Source organism: Spinacia oleracea, chromosome 5, assembly GCF_020520425.1.
Source record: "Spinacia oleracea cultivar Varoflay chromosome 5, BTI_SOV_V1, whole genome shotgun sequence".
Classification (NCBI taxonomy): Eukaryota; Viridiplantae; Streptophyta; class Magnoliopsida; order Caryophyllales; family Amaranthaceae; genus Spinacia; species Spinacia oleracea.
The window spans coordinates 31,392,896-31,413,617 of NC_079491.1; the positions used below are offsets into that span (position 1 = coordinate 31,392,896).

At 36.1% G+C, this 20,722-nt stretch overlaps 2 protein-coding genes across 2 annotated transcripts; both read right to left on the minus strand.

Moving 5' to 3' along the window:
- Positions 1-1,742: 1,742 nt before the first annotated feature.
- Positions 1,743-4,479, minus strand: LOC110803368 (protein BUNDLE SHEATH DEFECTIVE 2, chloroplastic). Its single transcript, XM_022008878.2, has 4 exons — positions 4,089-4,479; positions 3,520-3,556; positions 3,141-3,224; positions 1,743-1,990 (listed from the first exon to the last, which is right to left on the minus strand). The coding sequence occupies exons 1-4, from the start codon at positions 4,386-4,388 to the stop codon at positions 1,938-1,940; spliced, it is 474 nt and encodes a 157-aa protein (XP_021864570.1). The 5' UTR covers positions 4,389-4,479; the 3' UTR covers positions 1,743-1,937.
- Positions 4,480-6,286: 1,807 nt separating this feature from the next.
- Positions 6,287-20,640, minus strand: LOC110803360 (ubiquitin C-terminal hydrolase 12). The gene is made up of 32 exons (XM_022008870.2): positions 20,368-20,640; positions 19,979-20,045; positions 19,682-19,832; positions 19,432-19,589; positions 18,652-18,917; positions 18,348-18,566; positions 18,165-18,273; positions 17,561-17,676; positions 17,209-17,307; positions 16,369-16,478; positions 15,108-15,182; positions 13,778-13,856; positions 13,551-13,697; positions 13,389-13,469; positions 13,168-13,287; positions 12,455-12,577; positions 12,087-12,164; positions 11,842-11,930; positions 11,613-11,721; positions 11,115-11,183; positions 10,915-11,025; positions 9,905-9,960; positions 9,591-9,768; positions 9,390-9,491; positions 9,227-9,298; positions 8,855-8,920; positions 8,569-8,634; positions 8,023-8,109; positions 7,764-7,880; positions 7,558-7,632; positions 7,364-7,450; positions 6,287-6,981 (listed from the first exon to the last, which is right to left on the minus strand). The coding sequence occupies exons 1-32, from the start codon at positions 20,395-20,397 to the stop codon at positions 6,940-6,942; spliced, it is 3,354 nt and encodes a 1,117-aa protein (XP_021864562.1). The 5' UTR covers positions 20,398-20,640; the 3' UTR covers positions 6,287-6,939.
- Between the last annotated feature and the right edge of the window lie 82 nt (positions 20,641-20,722).

Here is a 20,722-nt window from a genome sequence, read left to right on the forward strand (position 1 = left end):
AAAAGCAGCCAACTTAAACAAACAGTCAAACCAGCCAAGTAAAACAGCCGACAACCAACAATCAATTGCTAAACAGGGCCAAAATATACAATTTTCCACTCATTTCCTCTTACTTTATTAAGTTTTTTTTACACACGCCCACCTTTTTACATATCTATCTTACTTTATTCATATTTTATTATATCCACCCATATTTTTACACATTTTTCCTATTTTGTCTTAATAATTGTGCTAATAATAACCGTAAATATCATTTTAAAACGGATGTAATATATATTACTAGTGATTTTAAAGAGGTAAAATTTATTAATGGTAATTTCACTGGTACCATTGTATTAGTTATTGACTTTTACCAATGATACCACTTTTGTTTTCCTTACTATTGGTACTATTGTATTATAAACTTTTACCGACGATGACACTTTTTATTTTTGAGTTACCAACGGCATCACTTTACTTTGGCTTTCATTTGAAGTGTGACATCATTAACACAACGGTAATTTCAATTCTTAAATTGTGGTGAATCTATCATAAACATTGAATCTAATTAGCAAAAGTTGTAGTTTCATTTTCTTCAAATTTTGTTACTACCTTTCCTCAAGAGAATCAACGTTCATCCCACCACCTTTGATCGTTTTTTGGCCGCCAATAATAATATTAATCAATATACAGCCAGACTGGTCATCTTGTTGACAGAAGACCCATTGACCGCAAATGTGGAGTAAAGCACCCACCGGAACCTCATATTAGCAAGTTTCTCAATTCTCACCTATAGTTTGGTTGCTCGCCCATCACCTGCATGAAAATGTCGGAGCTCGTTTCTTTTTCTCATTCGCATATGAAGTCAACAATTATACTTGAAGGATAAATTGAAAGTGTTATATAAGAGAGTTAGTTTATTTGAAGCTAGTGTTATAGTCATTTGCTATGAAGGTGGCCGATCTTAGAAACTCCGCTCTCCAACTCCAAGAGGTGGCCGAAGGATGTGATGTGATGTTCTGGCGTCAGTCAAAGGAGGGAACGTACACTGTTAAATCGGGCTATTGGCTTGCTAAGTAAGTGGCTGGCTGCATCTTTAATTGAGGAAGAGTTTGTGAAATAGGTATGGTTTGGCATTCTTCTTTGGAGCACACGTAACATGCACGTAGTCGTTGTGCACAATACGACAAAACGAGGGTTTCGTAGTCAATTGTTTGATTTGGCAATTTGTGTTATGGTCAATTATTTGACTCGGCAATTCTGTTGGCAATGTGTGTGTGGGGGTCAATTGTTTAAAACTTGAATGATTTTATTTAGGAAAAGTGGAGGTTAGAAAGTAAGTGTGAGTATTGTGTCTCACATAGTCACATTGCAAGGTTACGCAAAGAGATTCATTATCATTATCATTACCCCATTGCTTTAAAGAGGCTCCCGCAAGAAGCGGTGTAAGAGGGGGTCGGACGTACGCAATCTTACCCCTGCAATTGCATAGAGGTTGTTTTCAATTGACCCAAAAGCAATAACGGGACAACAACGGGACGACCATCTTCTATTTCATGGAAAGGAAGCGAAGAGGTATTAAGAGCCATTTTGATTTAGTCCATCACATCCCACAACCAAAAGAACAAATGAATCTTTGGCTCCATCGGAAACGCAAAGAGCTTCTAGTTTATAATTTAAGTGAGCTACGTACTCCTTCTATTGTCAATTGATTTTAGGATGGAACCTCACTTGGGTTATGTTAGTGGGCTTATGTTTCCTCCTTTGTTAATAGGCATAACATTACAAATGATCTTGACCCTTTTAATTTGCGACGTTACTTAAAAGTGAGTATGAAGTAGAATGATACTCCGTATTAAATAGGGTTACACAGTTCATCACAATCTAGAATATCATAACTAATATTACACCATCTTTTCCGTGAGCAGAAGCAAATTAAATAGCAAGCTTTATACACCTCATAGCCTCTTGGAATATCCAGATCCGGCACATTTCTTGCATAGTACCATCCCTACAAACACAAGATGGATACAAAGATGAGGATTTTTCATGACCACCCAGACAAAGGTAAGAGTATTGTCATATAATACACGTTAGACACACTTGGGCTCTAAATTGGGGATATGGGAGAGTTACTTAACAATACACACACAAAACACAGAATGCACAAAACATATACCAAATTTTTAAAATCTGCTTGCATGTGATTTTCACATTTCAAAACATAGACACATTTCAGATTGATTTGCTTGCTAGCTAGCTCCTGTTGATATCTTGATCATAACACAGTATACTTGAGCATGTATAACATAATTTTATCTTCTTTCCCTTTCTTATTACTTGTTTGCACTACAATTTCATAGTTTAAGGATGAGCTTGGCACTAGCATAAGGCTGCATACTTGGCAAACATGTCCGAAAAACTCCATTACAAATATCTACACTGGAATTTGTGGTAATGCTCCCACTATTCCCTAGTTCTATAGTGTTTGGGATAAATTATTACCCATAAACGTAGATTTATGCTCAGTATGCTAGCAAGGCAGGTTTACAAGATTGATGTTAGTTCTGACAATCATATTCTGTGTGGTTCAGCTCCAGAGGCTTATGTTCATTTGATGTATCAGAGTTCCCAAGAGGAATACCTACCTCAAAGGGTTCTAAATTCCACAACACAAACTATCTATGAAATCTGGCAAGCTAATACTCCGTATAGTTGTTGAGAATGTCATAAATATTTAAGCAAAGAACAAATTAGAAACATATATAATTAGTTGTTAAGGAGATGAGCTTTGTGAGTTGATGATCAGTCTGTTGGCTTGAGGTATTTAGCCTGCTGTAGATTGGGTAGTCGGTTTGCCAAACTACAGTTTTTCTTAGGTTGTATTGGTAATAAGATGTCAGAAATAAAGAAACTTTGTAGCTTAACACAAAGTATATACTAGTATATATAATTCAAGTGTTTGGCTGATATATAATTCAAGTGTTAAGAGTGTCAAGTGTCCCACATCAGTATGTATGTAAGACAAAATGAAGAGCAAAAGTAACATAGCCAGTGACATTTCATCACCGTATAAAAATCTAGAGCTGCATATTACTCATCTATACAAAGTAGTAACAAATGACAAATGTAAGTGAAGTTATGGCATTATGAATCAATACCTGCACCCTTGCAGACTTTGCAATCAATCTGTCCTTTTTCTGACTTCATCTTACCATCGTTGCAAAACACACATTTTGTACCCCCTATACAAGACAAGAGCCAAAGCTTTTTTCAAAAAAGTAAAAAATAATAACAGTCGGAAGACTTAATTGGCACAAAGGATCAATCAAGTTCTAACTGTACTAGCAACGTGCATACAACAGGTTTACATACAATTTACAAAGTATGAGCAAAGTGCAAAACCAATGCGCAAATCCTACAATCTTACACTAATCATGTATTCCTAATACTGTAGTTAGATCTTTAGCATAGTCAGACATAACTTATGCAAATATCTATTATAAAGTGTAGGGATTTGGGAACAAAGAAACAGCATACCATTTCCTGCACATCGCTCACACGGAACAGGATCCCCCTGCAAAAGCCTATAAGTTATTCACCCATCAACACCACAGAAAAATACCAGTCAGTATCAACTTAAACAATGCTGGGTGGTTGATTTTAACAACTTAAGCCAATCGTCGCATCAATCGTATGGTTGATAGAAAATCAAACTACAATACTACATTACCATAACAAAGGCTATTGTTCTTACATATGATTTCGTTACGAATTTACAAGTAATGTTGAATCATGCACCCTTAACCCTAATTAAAAAGGAAAAACAAAAGGTACCCTAATTATGAATTCTTAAAATTGAACTTATTCAACACACTTTAATGCCTAAAATATGTCTTAATTAAACTCATTCGAGGCTTAATGAATAATCCCAAACTTTTCAAAAAAAACCCATCCAAGTCGAAATGCAACGTAATTCACGATCTAATAAGAAATTCCTGCAACTATTAATTACAACTATATAAGCATTGAATATATTCAATTTCTAAGATAGTATAAAGTTCTAAATTCATGACAAAATCACGCGTGGATAAGTGAAATTAGTTTACCTTAAGGCCAAGGAACAGAGAGAGAGTAATGGCGACCAATACGCTAACGGTAACCAAGAAGGTTTGGGTATCAGGAGGTCTGTCAAAAAGAGCAAGCATGAAAATCGGAGGAATCACAAAATTTTGCCGGGAGAATTTGAAATTGCAATTTTGACAAGATTTATTGAGTTTGGGAATTCTGGATTTTTTGTTGGAAGAAGAGGAGATAGAAATAGGGAAGAACGATGAAGTGGAGGAGAGAGAATGAGAACGGAGACGATGGTTAAGATTGTAGCAGCAGTGGTTCAGTGACACCGCCATGGATAAGAATTTTTTTTTTTCCTTTTTCTTTTTTATGGCAGAAAGTCCTACTTTTTTGGAACCTACTTATGTTTCCGCTCTTCTCCATGTTTTACCCTTTAAAAATAAGGATTTTCTATTTCAAAAGCAGGGAACTTCTTTTTTTTTTTTTTAATTTCTAAAAACAAAAGTGTTTTATTTTTTTACGTGTAATACCGTATTGAATTAAGTCAGATCAATTGAATGAAGACGTAGAACCGACATTTAATGCGACACCACACAAATCTTCGTCTAACGAATCAATTTCTCATGCGAAATTAAATAATATTCTTTTCTTGTACACCAGAAATCCAGGATCCTCTAGGCTAAGAAATATTCTTTCTAAAAAGAGAAGAAAAATATCTTGTCTTATACTTCGTATTCGAAAAAGATTTGTTACAATATCACTATTCTCTACCTTTTCTAACGTAAAAGGAGAACTTATGTTGCACTAATGGGCTAAGCTGAAAGATTTTATTACAACATTAAGCACCAAAATCAACATAAGAACCCGCAAAAGGGATATACAACTTATGCTAAACAAAAGAGGTGCCAGGAACCAGCAAAAACCAACCTATATAAACATCCAAAAGCGCCAAGAAAACCTATCAATATTCTCTACCAAACATTCCGTATGAAAAATAATATTTTCTACCCCCGTCTTTTAATACTCGTCCCAGTTTGATCATAATCGGGGTTTAAATTTTTAATGTTTTTTTAGAAAGTAGGAATATAAGTGGGTCTTTGATTGGAGCGAGTACTAATATAATGATACGTGTTATTATAGTAACGGTGCCTGAGTCATCGCTTGAGTCACCCCCAAGTATTTCGCAGCGGATAGGGCTCGACCCTGTGACCTTCAAGTCACAAGGTAAGTTCCCTGTCAACTCCACCAACCTAAATTGGTGACAACATCCGTGTTTTGGTTGATGGTAGTAATTGTAATTCGTATGTTGAAACATTAAGGGATTAGGCTCTATTTTTTAGTTAAATTGAACTGAATTTAAATAATCAATAAATGATAAGTACGTAGTAATAATATAAATAATAATTAGAATCATAAATAATTAATTAAAAATAAAAAATAATAACTTATTATTATAATATAATAAATAACTCTTATAATAAATAAATATTAATAACTACAATTAATATAAAAAAATTATATTAATAATAATAATAAATAAATAATAATAACAATAATCTAAATTGAATTAAATTAAATTAAGTTAGATTAAATTGAGTTTAACTAAAATTAAACAAAAAAGAACATGACCTAAGTCCCGGATAGGGCTACATTAATGCCTAACATTGTATCCTTTGCTACTGCTCAAGTGCTTATGGTATCAATACCTCCACTTGAAGAAGCACCAGTACCCTGGAAATATGTTCATCTCGTGCAGTGAGACCAGTAGATCGAAGCCGTCAACCTGCCATCACCTAGCACAACGGCAGGAGAGGGAGAGGGAGAGGGATACCAATTACCAAACCCAACTAGTGAATTCTTAGGAATACCAATCTTTTACGAAGGCAGTCATCAAACATACTAACCAGCCCCGGTCCTTACCATCCCCCAACTCTCAAAAGTGTCTAGCCCGCTAAACTGAGTCGGGTCAACCCAAACTTCATCTTACCTTTCCAAAAAATTAAAAAAAAAGTCTTTATATCTGTACATACTAGAGATGAAATCAAGCGAATTACAGTACAATGCTCAAGACAGCTAGGGCTGAACTTTGGGCATCCACACATTACACATGCGAATGTGTAATTCAAGACAAACAGTATAAAAGTTGCCTGCTACTATTATTTGGAGTTGAACCACTCCAGAAATTACGTGTGCATAGGAGTAGGACTCCGGTCAACACAGTAGTACCATTACATAGAAAAGAAAAGGACTGTATAATCTTTACTCATTATGAAGCGTCAAGCCTGCACCTGACAAACTTCTTTTACAGGGGAAAAAACCAGATAAAATTAAAAACAAAAGACGGGGAGCTGAATAAATAACAAACAAGAAATTACCGGTCCACAACCCCCCAAAACTAGACATGCCTAAAACAAACAGAAGAGGTGGGCAAACGTAAAAAAAAATGGCAGGCACCCCAACTATACTGTGTATACATCCCTAATGCCAAAATCTCATTTATGTACTGTATTCTTAAACTTACAACTGAGGCTGGGTACCGAGGAAGAACACACATTACAGCCATTGAAACCAACTTCATAAGAGAAAATGGAAGACGTGAAGCTTGAAGAGGGTTGCGAACTTGTGGTCGACAAGAAAAATCAAATACCGGCATCAGAAAACGATCCTCCACATACACACTACAAGAAAGAATTATACAGCTAACAAAATCCATTTCTAAACCTTTGCCGCTACATCCGAGCACTATACTTGACCAAGGCATCCGATATGCTATGTGCTGGCTTGCTCTGCACCAATGAACTATGACGGCAACTTACAGCATTGGAGTCCCCCACAAGGATGGCAGAATCAGCCCCATGCAAAAGAGAATTTGTTCCTCAAATCACCCTAATTGTAGATTTTTACAGGCTTCTCAAATGTATGACGATTCTGCAATATTGAAGCAAAAATTATAATAATAATAATTATCAGAGACTTGCAACATCTGAAAGTGAGGAAAGTAACGATGTATGCTAAACACTTCAGCAGTTACATAATTGTGTTCATATATCACACTAAAATAATCCCCCCCCCCCCCCTCCTCCTCCACAGGTTTGTAAACATTGTTTGATTCCAGATCATTTTTCTTGTTAAAAATAGAGCCCAAGCCCCAATGTTTCAAAGTAACAATAGTCTGTGGCCTGTCAAGATTGATCATTCTATTGAACAAACTGGAGAGAGCCTTCATTGACAATGTTGCCAAATCAATCCACATTCAGTAATTGTTAGGCACGGATTATAATGCGACAAACCAGTATAAATAGAATTTTACCTGATTTGCTGTGTAAGTTCTTTTAGGTGCTGTGTCAGCATGTTCTAATCCAAGGTATTGTTCCCAAGCACCATAAACATCTCTTCTCTGAATGACAGACAGAAGGATAGATTCAATTAGAAAAATCAACTTAGGCAAAAATGCATAGCAAGCAGGTAATACTTGAACATAGAAAAGAGTGAATAAACAAGAACCTGAAAACGACTGGACACAACATCAGTGTCCTGGAGGTATTCTGGACGACCTAATGAAAGAAATGCAAACTTCCACTGGCCAAATAGAAGAAAGAATAAGATGTTTTCATCAGCAGCCGTAAAAACCAACTAACTTTACATTTACGCGTTCAACTTGAAACATATTACCATAAATTTCATCAAGTAAACATAAGAAATGAGCATACCTTGGAAAACTCTTCATCTGGAACCTGCAATTTCTTTTGTATTCTCACCTTGACCTCAGACAAAGTTTCTCCTTCATGGATCACCAAGAAAAATGGCTCACCGAAATTCTGTATTTGCTGTTAGGGAGAAAGCGATTAGGATGTATCAAAGATCCAAAATCAGCCAGAACCAAAAAATTCTATCCATCAATGGGACTAACAGAAACGGTTCAGGTTTTTTTTTTAATGACAGCATTGGTTACAAGTATAAGGTAGCTACCATTTGGTTTTGAGCTGTCTCCTTCGTGAAATGGTACACATGAATAAGTCGATCATGAGGACCCAGGTTCTTCTCTTCTTCAGGAATCTATAAAACAGAGTAATGAACAAAAAAGTATCAGAATTAAGAGATTTAGCACATTGAGAATCCTAGTGATGGTTGATCTCGACAGAACTCTGGGTATCCCCACTTACAGTAATGGTGGGTCATGTGTGGATCATGGAAGACCCCATGGTTGAAGCAAGGGAAAACGAGTCTGGTTTAAACCAACACTAAGACAGGAACAGGGGGGAAAGCAGGGGTAGATTTCGACCTCAATTTTTCAAGATGTATTGAGTTGCAACGTGAAGATATCACTACTTATTTATTGAGGGAATAAAATATCATTACTTGATTTAACATAGAAGGAAATTTCACGAAATTACCATTATGAAAATCCATACAATGATATCGTTACAATAAATAATGGTCAAAGTTGATAAGGTAGCCACAAACGTCAAGTGACCTAATATTTCGAATGGAAGAGTATTACAGAAAAACACTGACCTCTTCTGCTCGTAATGTCCAGTACTGATCATTTATATTCTCAATCTTTTCATTAGGTGGGAATATCTGCAATAAATAAATAAATAAACTAAAAATGAGGAAGGTCTTAGTTAGACGCATTCAGATTCAAATTTTGAGCATCTAAAATGATTTTTTTCCCCAAAACTTTAATGACAAGAAACTTATACGAAGTAGACAAGATCAAAGCAAGGAGTTGGAAGCAGCTGACGACAGCACTATTTGTCATGAACAAAGAGTCAATCAGATAACAAGATACGAGCTGCACCTTATAGATCTTGTGATAAAATACTTCAAGTAGCCTCAGCTCAGCATCAGGATGTGACAATTCCACCTACTCCAGGAAAGGCAAATGAATAAAATTAAAAGGATACCGCAATTCAACAAAGCTTACAGAAGGGTCAGAAATTCATGATAGCGCTCCTATAATAATTGCTTGTAACCCCAAGATTTATAATTGCACTATGAAAAGAAATATGATTTATAAAAAACAAGAATCTCAGTCACAACAACAAGAACTTGAGTCTGTAATAGAGAATGTGGAAAGGAGATGCACAATCACTAAAACAACAGTGATAAATGCACAATAAAACACAAAGTGCATACACTAATATAGTATTGCATCAGACCATGTCTGTACCTTTGTCTTCAAATCATTAAGAACATCTCCCACTGTACTCTGTTTAGGCAGTCTAATAGTGTGAATGGTTACCTGATTAAAAAAAAGGCACCAAAATAATCTTTAGAAAACACATCAAAGTAGGAGGGAAAAGAAAGTAAAAAAAAAAACCCAACAAACTCACTTCATCTTTTGTCGCATGATGGAAAGCGACTTTCAAAGTTTTTAAGCCTTGTAGTTCTGGCAAAGGTATGTCCAGAACTTCGTAGTACAGTATGTCAGAAGTCTGAAAAAAAAAAGTTATAGGATGTTGAAGAAATGAATATAAACTCATGACATAACCAGTAACTGTCATGGTTTAAAAGCTTAATAAATAAACCATTACCTGGTTGTAGTGGACCAGCATGTCTGACAAATGATCCACACCCCGATACTTTATAGGTTGGGGCTTCGGTTGCTGAGAATAGCAGTTGTGAGAAGTCAGCCTAATTTTGGATGGATCGTCCAAACCAAGCTGACGAGCTACTCTTTCCACCACATCATCATACGTATGAAGTCTTGACCTACCATTCATCAAAGAAAGTGAAAAAGGTAAGAATTATAAGAGCAGACAATACAATTCACACATTCAGCCTCCCTTAACCAAGCATACATAAATGGAGATGCGTTTGAGGGGAAGTGGTGAAGGAAGGAACTCACAACTCTAGACAAAAATCATCTTCCTTGGGTCTCTCCAATGATCTGAAATGAACAACCTATGAAAACGGACAAACAGGTAAGGTAGAGACACAGCCAGCAGAAATGTAAATTTTAACAGCACCCACAGGCAACAAAAAAAATACATATAGTCCAACTATCCTATGCAACATCAACAGCAATTCATCGTGAACCCTGCCTACCACTGGTGAAGTATAGAAAAGTCAAGACATAAGATGGGTACTGGAAGATCCAATCAAAATTTACAGGAAGGAATATAAGGAATTAAGGACTAAGGACAATGAAATGCAAGCAAATTTATCCATTGATTTTTTAAAGTAATACAAACAAAAATGAAGAGAAGTAGCGAGCACATGGAAGGGTGGGGACGAAGGGAAGGGTGAGATGCACTCCGTCTACCAGCGTAGCATAAATGCTAGAAGATTACCACTAAATGGGATCTGGATGATGAATCCTAAAAAGCTACGAAGGTCGAAGCCTGCTAAGAACCAATTCCTAAGTCAGCTTTAGATAGACAAACTAAGTGTACAAGTCTCATATGAGAAATTTTAAGGATACGCATATAAAAAAAATCATAATTGTTATACAACCGTCTAATACTTCATATAACATTTCAACTAGGTTTTTTATAGCTGCGCCATTTTTCATTTCATGATTAAACTTTGTAAAATTTGAAAGGAACTAATTTCTAAATCACAAAATTGAATTTTATTAATGATCAAAGGCATGAAATTTATAAATGATCAAAGGCGGGCATTGGAGCTTGGAAACGGTAAAAAATGGTGCAGCTAAACAATAGAGTAAGTATGAACTAAGAATATAGTGCAGGATGGCAGGATATAGACAACTGAAGGCCCGCGTTTGGGAAATATGATAACAGACAAAACAAATGTCTGTATATCACCACTTGTACACATTTCAGACTTGTGGAGAGATCATAATAGTTAACAACTGGAAAGTTATTTAACTTAATGTTTAAGAAGAAAACATACTTGCCGATTGTGCATATAGTCCAAGAACGATGGAACATCAGGATAGCGGCACTTTTCTGCACTTTCAGCTGAAAGGGATTTTTGGAAACAGACTATGTCCCCATCTTCAAGCTGGTAAGCAAAGATAAAGATGTAAAAAAAAGGGAAATGCATATCATAGAGTCAAAAGTAGAAGTTGAAAACGTTTCTGAAAGACATACCTGGCTACCACGAAATGTGAGTTTTCGGTCAATATGTTCACACATAACAGTTGGTTCAAACTTGATTTCCTGGAGAGCATCCACATGTCAGTAAAAAGATATACATAGAAACACCAGACACAAACTTCACAATTTAAAGTCATCCTTTTAAGTAAACACAGTGACACAGAGGGAAGAGGTGCAAACTAAGGCTCTGTTCTCTTCACCTTAAAAATCAGACCAGAAAAAGCAAAAGTGCAAAACGCACTCACAGAAAACATTCAGACCAGACCAGACCAGACCAGACCAGAACAGAAACTAGAAAAATCAGACTATTCAAGGTAAAGAGAACAAAGCCTAATGCATGTAAACTAGTATAAAAAAAATGTGCCTAAGCATCAGTAGAATACATAGTCTCCATCTGAAATAGAATGCTTAGTCCGTAACAGGAGAAGCTTCCCAAAAAACAGTTGTCAAAAACAAGGAGTCGATAAATGAATAACAACTTGCACAACTAACCTCATATAATTCAATTTCATCATCAGCAGCATAGCCAGCCAATTCCTTCAACTTTCCTAAAATTTCTCCTGGTTTACCAGTGGCCTTAACAAAAAGCCTCCCAACGTAACTGAAGTGATGAGAGGAAAAAAACATTACAGGCATAGCAAAAAAGGTTACATAGCGAAAGCAGGTTAAATCATGCAGTAAACACAATTCAACAGAAAATGATCACTGGAGATTAGTATACCGCATCTCTTCTTTCTCGGGATCATAATGCTTGAAGAATAACAGAATCTCATCCTTTGTCTTTTCTGGAGGTGGAATAGGTCGTAAATCCTGCACAGTAACATAGAAGCTCTAATCATTATAAGGAAAAAAAATGCCTCTGTTTAGTGCCGTAATTATGCTACTTTGGCCAAAAAAACTTACAATTCCCTTTTCTATACGAATAAGATTTTAATTGGCTCGGAAAGAGTAAAGCAGCAAACTTACTATACCAAGCTCTATTTCCAAGAATAGTTTAAGTTCTGCGTTATGAACTTTATTAGATACTTCCCTTAGCTGTCCAACCTACAACAAAAATAGAAGAAGTAATTAACCATGAGATTCACCAATTGAAAATGACAAAAACATGCTTTCAACGATATCTTCAATTCAACCACATACTTGATAACACAGAATAAACAACTAGACAGAATTTCACCAACAATCCTACGAAAAACAGTTAGGGAAAATAGTATCCCTTCATCGAACCATCGATTGACAAAACTCACGAGCAAACAGGGATCTTCAAATTTTTTAAAGATGCTGTCAAATTACTTGCCAAACGCATAGCATGAAGGTTGGAACTGAAAACATACAGATTGGGTTTCTTCCACAGGTGTCAACGGTCGATTTGGCCTATATGTATGATTTTGGCGCTTTGCCCACAGCCAAAACCGCTGAAATTGTACTGGGATTCCGAATTCTTTAGCAACCTCCTCCTGCACAAACGAAAAGTCATAAAGCATATGAATCAGTAAAATTACAGAACATTTACTTGCCAAATCAGACAATAAATAAATAAAACTAATCGGATTGGTGGGGCAATTCAGTGTTGAGCAACAAATGTACTGTGCTTACTAAAGCAGCAACCTAATAGATGACATGGATAACCCTATGACCTAAAAGGTGGCATAAGGAATCAAGGACTAAGTAAAGACTAGTCTTACAAAAGATGCAAATAGAAGACTCCTAAAATAATTTCAGTAGCAACACTGTCAAAAGTGTTGGGTATATACTTTTGACAGGTAACTTGTCAAAAAGGGTATAGGAGTAATAAATCTCTATTTTAAACAACTGAAGAAAGATCAATTTCATGAATTATTTACGATAGAGAACTCTTGTTCGCAAAAGATTATCGCACTCCAAAAACTATAATTTAAGTTAATCCTTCTATCCTATTGCTGAAAATAATCAGTCTCATGACCAGTGGCTACACTCTTTCAAGGATAGTAGACAAGACCTAGCAGAGAAGAATGACCCAAACAAGTGGTTAAGCTCAGATAAAATGAAGTATATATAGAAGGAATACCTTGAAAATATTAAATGGCATCTGCTTCTGAATACGAAAAGATTTAACTTTGTCATGGTCTACAAGATCAAAATAGATATCCTTTCCTATTTGCTCAGTCAAGTCACCATCTCGTGCAACCTAGAAATAAAAAGGTACCATCAGAATATACGCTATCAGGGAAAGAGCACACATGCTTAGGATTACTTCCAGAAAAAAACTTAAAAACTTTAAACAGTGACCTTTATAATGGTATAAAGGTGTGCCTCTGCCTTCTCCTTCTTCTTATGCTCCTTCTCTTCTTGTTCTCTCTTCAAGCGTTCCTGAATACAACGAAAACATATTAACTCTTTAAACTCGCATCTTAAAATACAACATAAAATTAGCACCACAAAAAATCTCACTCTAAGATGTTCTGCAATGTCCTTCTCATCCACATTACACATAATCTTATCTTTGTCACTTTCACGTATATAAACAAGCATATACGCATTTGAATATTTTGTGAACTTGAATGGAGTGTTGTTGAAACCAGGATTTGTCTGCGGCAACTGTACGGGTATAAAACATTGTCAGGTGAGTCGATTCACACAATAAAGATCAATTATCGCACAAGCCCAATTAAATATACCTCCTCTTCTCCACCATACTGCTCCTCCAAAGCTCTCTTCAAATCTTCCTTCGTAACTCGTTCATCATCAAACTTGTACCTGGTAAGCATCATGAAGGGTAGTATCAAAATTCATGGAGACAAAAGAGAGCAGCAACCGTTGCATTCAACATCAGTGTCTATTTGAAGATACATACACAAGCAAAATGACATTAAAACTACTGCCCTTAGGCTATCATTTACAGTTTTACTGTCGGTTATGCAAAATCAAAAATAGAGACATATATCATGAGAAAATAGAGGTTGATTAATGAGTACATAATTGGCTACAGCATGAGGACTGCAGGCCGAGGGGGAGGGGGTAACTTCTAGGTTTTATAATTGCAAAATCTTAAAGAATCAGAATTAGAGTAAAAGATGGATTTAATGACTATCAATCCCAATAAGAGTGATTATCTGCATAAACTGAATTGTTTGGGAAGAAAACAGTTTATATAACCTATTGTGCATAATTTATTAGTCCTCTTTTCTTCCAGGTGTGGTGGGCTGTTAGGCAGTGATGATGGTAGGGGACCGGAGTTGAGGAGAAGGGAAGAGGGAAATGGGCAATGGGTAACCAAGTAATCGGAGGGGAGGTGGGGCTTGATGCAGAGGATTTATGGGGAACTCCAGTACGGAAAGTGGGGAAAGAGAATTCAAAACATGTCAACCAAACAGCCATTAAGGGAAATGGGAGTATCAATAACCTATTGCTTTCTTGATTCCCTAACCAAACACCCCCTAAACTTGGTCTCTCCTTAATGACATATGTCATGCTAATATCCAGCATCCCCAGAAAACTACCACTCCGGCTATTCAAGTCACAACTTCCTATTTCCTTCCTCTATTTTCTCCTTATTCGGACAATTTTAGGCTTATAGTGACAGCCTGACAGAGCAACAAAAAAGATTTGAAATTAGTTAAATTACTTGTTTTCATATTATTTTTGTAATATGAATGATAAAATCTCAAGATTCATGCATCACTGTAGTTCTGAACTACAAAGTACTTGAATAAAAGAAATCCCCCTCTCCAGAAACGATCTAACATGACTCCAAGAATGATTAACCAATACAGCTCGCAATATTGGACTGTCCATATCAATCCGAAATAGTCGAAATCTTACTCTAAACATATGCATGAAAACTTTGATAGATAGCAAATGGAGAAACCCCAGAAATTGGGATAAAATAACTACCAGAAATATAAATACAACCAGAGTATACACTATACAGCATATCCTCTCATGTGCAGTTCTTTACATACTAATGTAAACCAATTGTATAACAGCAGAAAAAGGTCAAATGCATACCACTGATCGGAAAGAGTAGGCCTTATGAAGGCATAATAATGTCCACCATGCACCCCACCACTGTGGACCAAAACACTGCAAAAATTATATTTGCACATATTAGAAGATCATCTTCACTTCTAGCAAAAGAACAGTATAACCCATAACCAAATGAGCACAAGGTTTCAACATAGTTATAACTAGCAATACAAATATTTATATGCCAAAATCCAAAGATCCATAACATGAAAGCTCGAGAAGTTAAAGGCCAGATTGTAAAACCCAGATACAACTATAGAGAGGCCCAATAACTTCTCTCACAAACGCACACAGAATATATATGGATATATTTATCCAATGCATGAAGCAGCATATAAAAATGGAGGTATCAATAATCTATCGCTTTCTTGATTCCATTTGTCAATGCAGTAGAAATGGGGGCATACTACCTAGACCCGTCAAAAATCGACCCGACCTGAAACACGCTAAATAACCAACCCGAAATGCTGGGTCTTGAACAAAATTCTATGACCCAAAACCTGGTTTTGTCCAAACACAAAACATAATGGGTCAAAACCCGACCAAGCCCGACCGATTAAAAATCTTATATTCATAGTAATAAATGAAATTATGATTATATTTTAGAACAATGAATACTCCCTCCGTATTTATTTAAGAGATACACTTGGTCGGGCACGTGTATTAAGAAAAAGGATTGAATGAAGTAAAGTAATAAAACAAGTGTGGTTGAGTAGATATTTTAATAAGAAAAACAAGTGGGGACCATATCATTTTAGGTAGTGGGGGTGGAGGGTAGATAGATTATTTAATTAGATGGTGGGGTTGATAAGTTACTAAAAATGGCAAGTGTATCTCTTAAATAAATACGGCCGGAAAAGGCAAGTGTATCCCTTAAATAAATACAGAGGGAGTATTTTATTGTTACGATTGTTAGGTGTAATATGATTTTGGATTGACTTATACACCATTTTATGGTGGAATTTGACTACATATAAGCTTGTGTACGATACTTTGGTAAATTGTACGCGCTTTTTGTATATTTTAGTGAGGATGTAATTATTCTTATTGTACTAACCCGAAAGTAATTTATTTCAATCTGATCCGACCCATATGACAGATCTATACTACCTGATCCAATCCTAACATACGAAAAGCTATCCATTCACAATGCTGCAATAAACTCTAACGTACAATACAGCTCCACAATTTTAACCAAGAAGCTCACAGAAAGACGGTATTAAATGCATAGGCATACGCAAACCTGTGGAGTGTGTAAAGGTTACGGACACTTCTATCAGCATCAGGAGATAAATATTTCCCATCCTCACGATCCAGATCAAGCTCAAGAGGGAATTCATAGCGGTCATTTATCTATGAGAGACAAAGAAGAAAGCCCGTAAGTTTGCATATTTAAATTACAAAATCCTCTTCAACAATTGTAGTTCAGAACTTTAGATATTAGTTAAATAAGAACGCATAAAATTCAACGAACCAACTAATGTGTAAGGTGGTAAAAATGCACAAATTCAACTGCTAATATTTCTACCACTATATCCTAACACCTCGCTACTGAACTTCTTAAATTAGTCGGTAAAATATGGTAAAGCAACAATGTAAAATTAGGGATGACTTGGATGTATTGTACAGGTGTACAGCAACATATGCATTACAGGATAGAGTGGGAAAGGCAAATAAAAACTCTGCTATGTTAAGAAAAGATAGAGCGCAAAACAGTACTATAATACATACCACAACCTATTAACCCAACAAACGTAGAGAGTGAGAGAATGATAATGGTAGCATTAAGAGTAAACCAGCCATGCACACAAAAATAAAAAGACAGTGAATTGTCCTGTTATAAGCACATAGGGACTGCATGAGATATTAGCAGAAGGTCAAAGACACAACATATTCAACAAGTTTGAATATCAACCAAGTGTGCAACTAAAGCACTACATTCTCCCTTTTCCTCTCTATTGTTGCACGTGATCCTAAATCACTGACATGTTATGATGATAAAAACACTTCACGGTATGATAAAGCATGTGTAAAAAATGCATCAAAATCAAAGTGATACAACATGAGGACGGAGATGACCAACCTTCACCATGGTATCACGCATAAAATCATATTCAAATCTTTTGAGCTGCAGTTGAAGAACTGGGGGAAAATCAATGAATAAGACACCCTTCCTAGCATCCTGGAATTGACAGAGTCAAACAATTAGAAAAAAATGACAAACAGAATCTTCAGAAAACCAAATTAAGTTTCAAAACAATTAGATTATATTGGAAGGGGGGGGGGGTCTTAGCCTATAAAAGATGCAAAATTGCAAATACAGAAGGAAAAAAAATGGTCGACCAAGTGAAAAAATAGATAACTATGGCTTTATTTCATGTGGTACACTCTACAAGATGGATGTATGAAGGGTTCTGAAATGGCATAATACTAACCTGTAAACCATTCTGTTCAGCATGATACTTGTTATCACCTTCCAGTCGTTCAACTTCTACATACTTATCAAAAGAAGCATAAACATCACGACAACCTTTGACATCAAGCTGAAGATCTACAAAAGTATACACAAGAAATTTAGATCACATAAAGACCCCAACTCAGACTACCTTGCCTACACAGAATAATCTATACGTAGTCTATAAAAAGAAAAACCATAGATCATTAGATGACATGTGTCACACTCATCGTTCATTCATAATTTTTATTTTATTTTTTTTCCAATTTTCCCTTTGGTTAGCTTGTTGTACGAATTATTTTACAGCTTCAACATCTCTTCCACTTCGTCTTCCTCATTCAACATCAATTCACCATTTAATTCATATATTCATTCAACCTCTTCCACTCTATCTCCCTCTTTAACACTCAATATTAATTCACCATCTAATTTATTTATTTTTTCAACTTTCAAATTGCACCTCTATATAAATCATATATTCCCACTAAAATCACAAACCACCAATAAAATTAGCACTTTAAAAGACACCTTAACAACCGCTATATAACTGCCCGTTCAAAGCTAGTTTAATCAAAAGAGCTTACCATAAAAGGACTCCTTTCTTGTAGATTTGTAATCAACATTTACACATTCAATATAGTTCATGTGATGCCCTTCAAACAATTGCTGAATAGTTCCCTCAACAACAGTACCCTGGAATGAAAAATTAATAAATCATAAACACTACAGAAGAGCAGCAAGAATGATCGTTCCATTCAAAACCCTACCTTCATTTTGTCTTCAAGCTTTTCACAAAGAACCCGATTCAACTCCTGGACATCATGCTGCATGAAAGAATCATAAGTATCCCATCCAAAAGATTTGGTCAATTCTTTCGTTGCAACACTGCTGTCACTGTATTGGAGCTTATAAAATAAACTCTGAAGAGCCAGAGGAATACTCGCAGATGGAATATCATTTTCAGTTGTAGGCATATGATACACAGCCTATATACCAAATGCAAACAGAGAGTTAGTTTTACCGGACAACAAAATTGCAAGTATAAACACACAAGCTGGGGCCGTAACTGACCTTTCTAAAGTAAGGAATGTGAAAAAGTGTCTGAAGCAGAGAATTCATGTAGCATGTAGCTCCCTGATTCTTAAGTCCAACATATCCTGTTTCTTTTTTCGAATCGTAGGACCAATAGTCAACAATCTTACGAACAGCAACCTCAGCCTCCACAAGAACAGTATCATTTACAAGATATCCTCTGCTGGGGTCATATAACTCACTTAATTGCATAAAAGACGTAAATCCCCAATCACTTTCGCGAGAATTAAACTGATGCTGCGTATCTGCAAATTCACACATAAGGGTGATTTAAAAGCAAAATAAAAATGTAAGAAAACACATTGACAATACTTTACTTTCAGCACTCATAACCGCCCACATGACACACTTCAAATGTTTTGGCTAGTCGATGTAGTCCATAAGGACCATGACAACCATTTAGTTGCAAGGGGGAAGAGTTCATGCATATACGGTATTCATCTTGAAACAACACTGCACACAACATATCTGACATAGCGCCCGAATCACAGAAGTGGTGTTACCATTCGTGTTAACACTACATACTCGCACCATAACTTTAACCTTCGATTGAGTTGCTATCATTATCCATCTCTAACAATGCCTTTGAAGTATTCAAGTTTGCAGCGCAATAAATCCTAACTTAAAGTTTAATATAAACAGAATCTCCAATTTACAAACTGAAATGCCATATCCAAAGCGACACCTCAATTTATTACAGCCAAATGCATAGAAGGAAAGAAAGAAGGTAGAACTTTTATCAATTATAAAAAACAATACCTTTTCTCACGGAATACTTGTTATGAATTTGATTGACCACAGCTAAGCTGAACTGTGCATACCTACTCCACCCGTAAGGCAAACTGGGAGAATCAGCTACATCGAGATACATAGAAAGGTAGTCCACATTGTTCCCTTTGGGAAAAATTAGTATTCGCCTGCATTAATGTTGTATAGTAAGTAACTCATTAACTCCTCACAATATATATGCCCATAACATACATATAAAGACACAGCTAATTAGTAGTACCATTTGAAACCACCAACGACAAACGCATCCGAATAATGCTTCTTGGCATTTAACCGGGTGAAATTCTCAATTCTCCATGTAAACCTGGATGATGGAGGGTCCTCCGCAGGTTGATTCTCAGGATTATTAGCAGGCTCAGCTTGCGCAACAACTAAAAATGTGAAACAAACGAATACAATTAGAATCCTTAGTAATGTGATTAACATACTTAGAAACTCAACCAGATCAAATCAACCCCAAACGAGATCAATCAGCAAGGGAAAAATAAAATAAACAACAATCACAAAAGAATCTAACCTTCCATAGGCTGGTGATTGTCAGCTGCTATATCAGAATGTGGGACAAGCATCTCATCATCTTCTTGCTGCAACAACGAAAATCATGAGAAAAAAATCCGATCCACGTTACATCAAACCCCTAATAAAAAACCCTAAGAACGAGTCCAAAGACGAAAAATAGCTAATCAAGAACAGTCCCATTAAAGTAACAAAACTCAAAAACAAGCATCGCAGAAAAGCCCTAGAACACAGATACGGAAATCAAGAATTTAGAAGGAAAGAACCATCCAACAACATTTGGTCTTTTGAATTAAACGCATTAGAAAACATCAATTGAGCAACAATTTCGCAAACAAAAGATTGAAAACGACGGAAATGAGGAGAAGGAGAAGTTTCCAGAAAGCGTACGTCGATGGGAGCCGGAGTCATTACAGTCATTGAGGTGAAGAGAGAGAAAGGTGATGAGAGAGAAGGAGGTGGAGCTTCCTTCGAGCGGAAAAATTACAGGCGGAGACAGGCGGAGTGAGGGCGGAGAGTACGGAAAGATGGGGTGGTTAAGGAGGGAGGGAGATAGGTAGAAAGGTGGGAAATTGGGCTTTGCAAAGGAAGTGCAAAATGAGGGAAGATCGCCAGAAGAAGGTGGTCGAGGTTAGAGGAGGAGAAGCAAAAGGGTCTTTTTGGTCTTTGGCTTGAAGTTGGGCGTTTTGGGTTTTTACAAACAAAATAAAATTGTTGATTAATCTAATCTAATATACATATATAA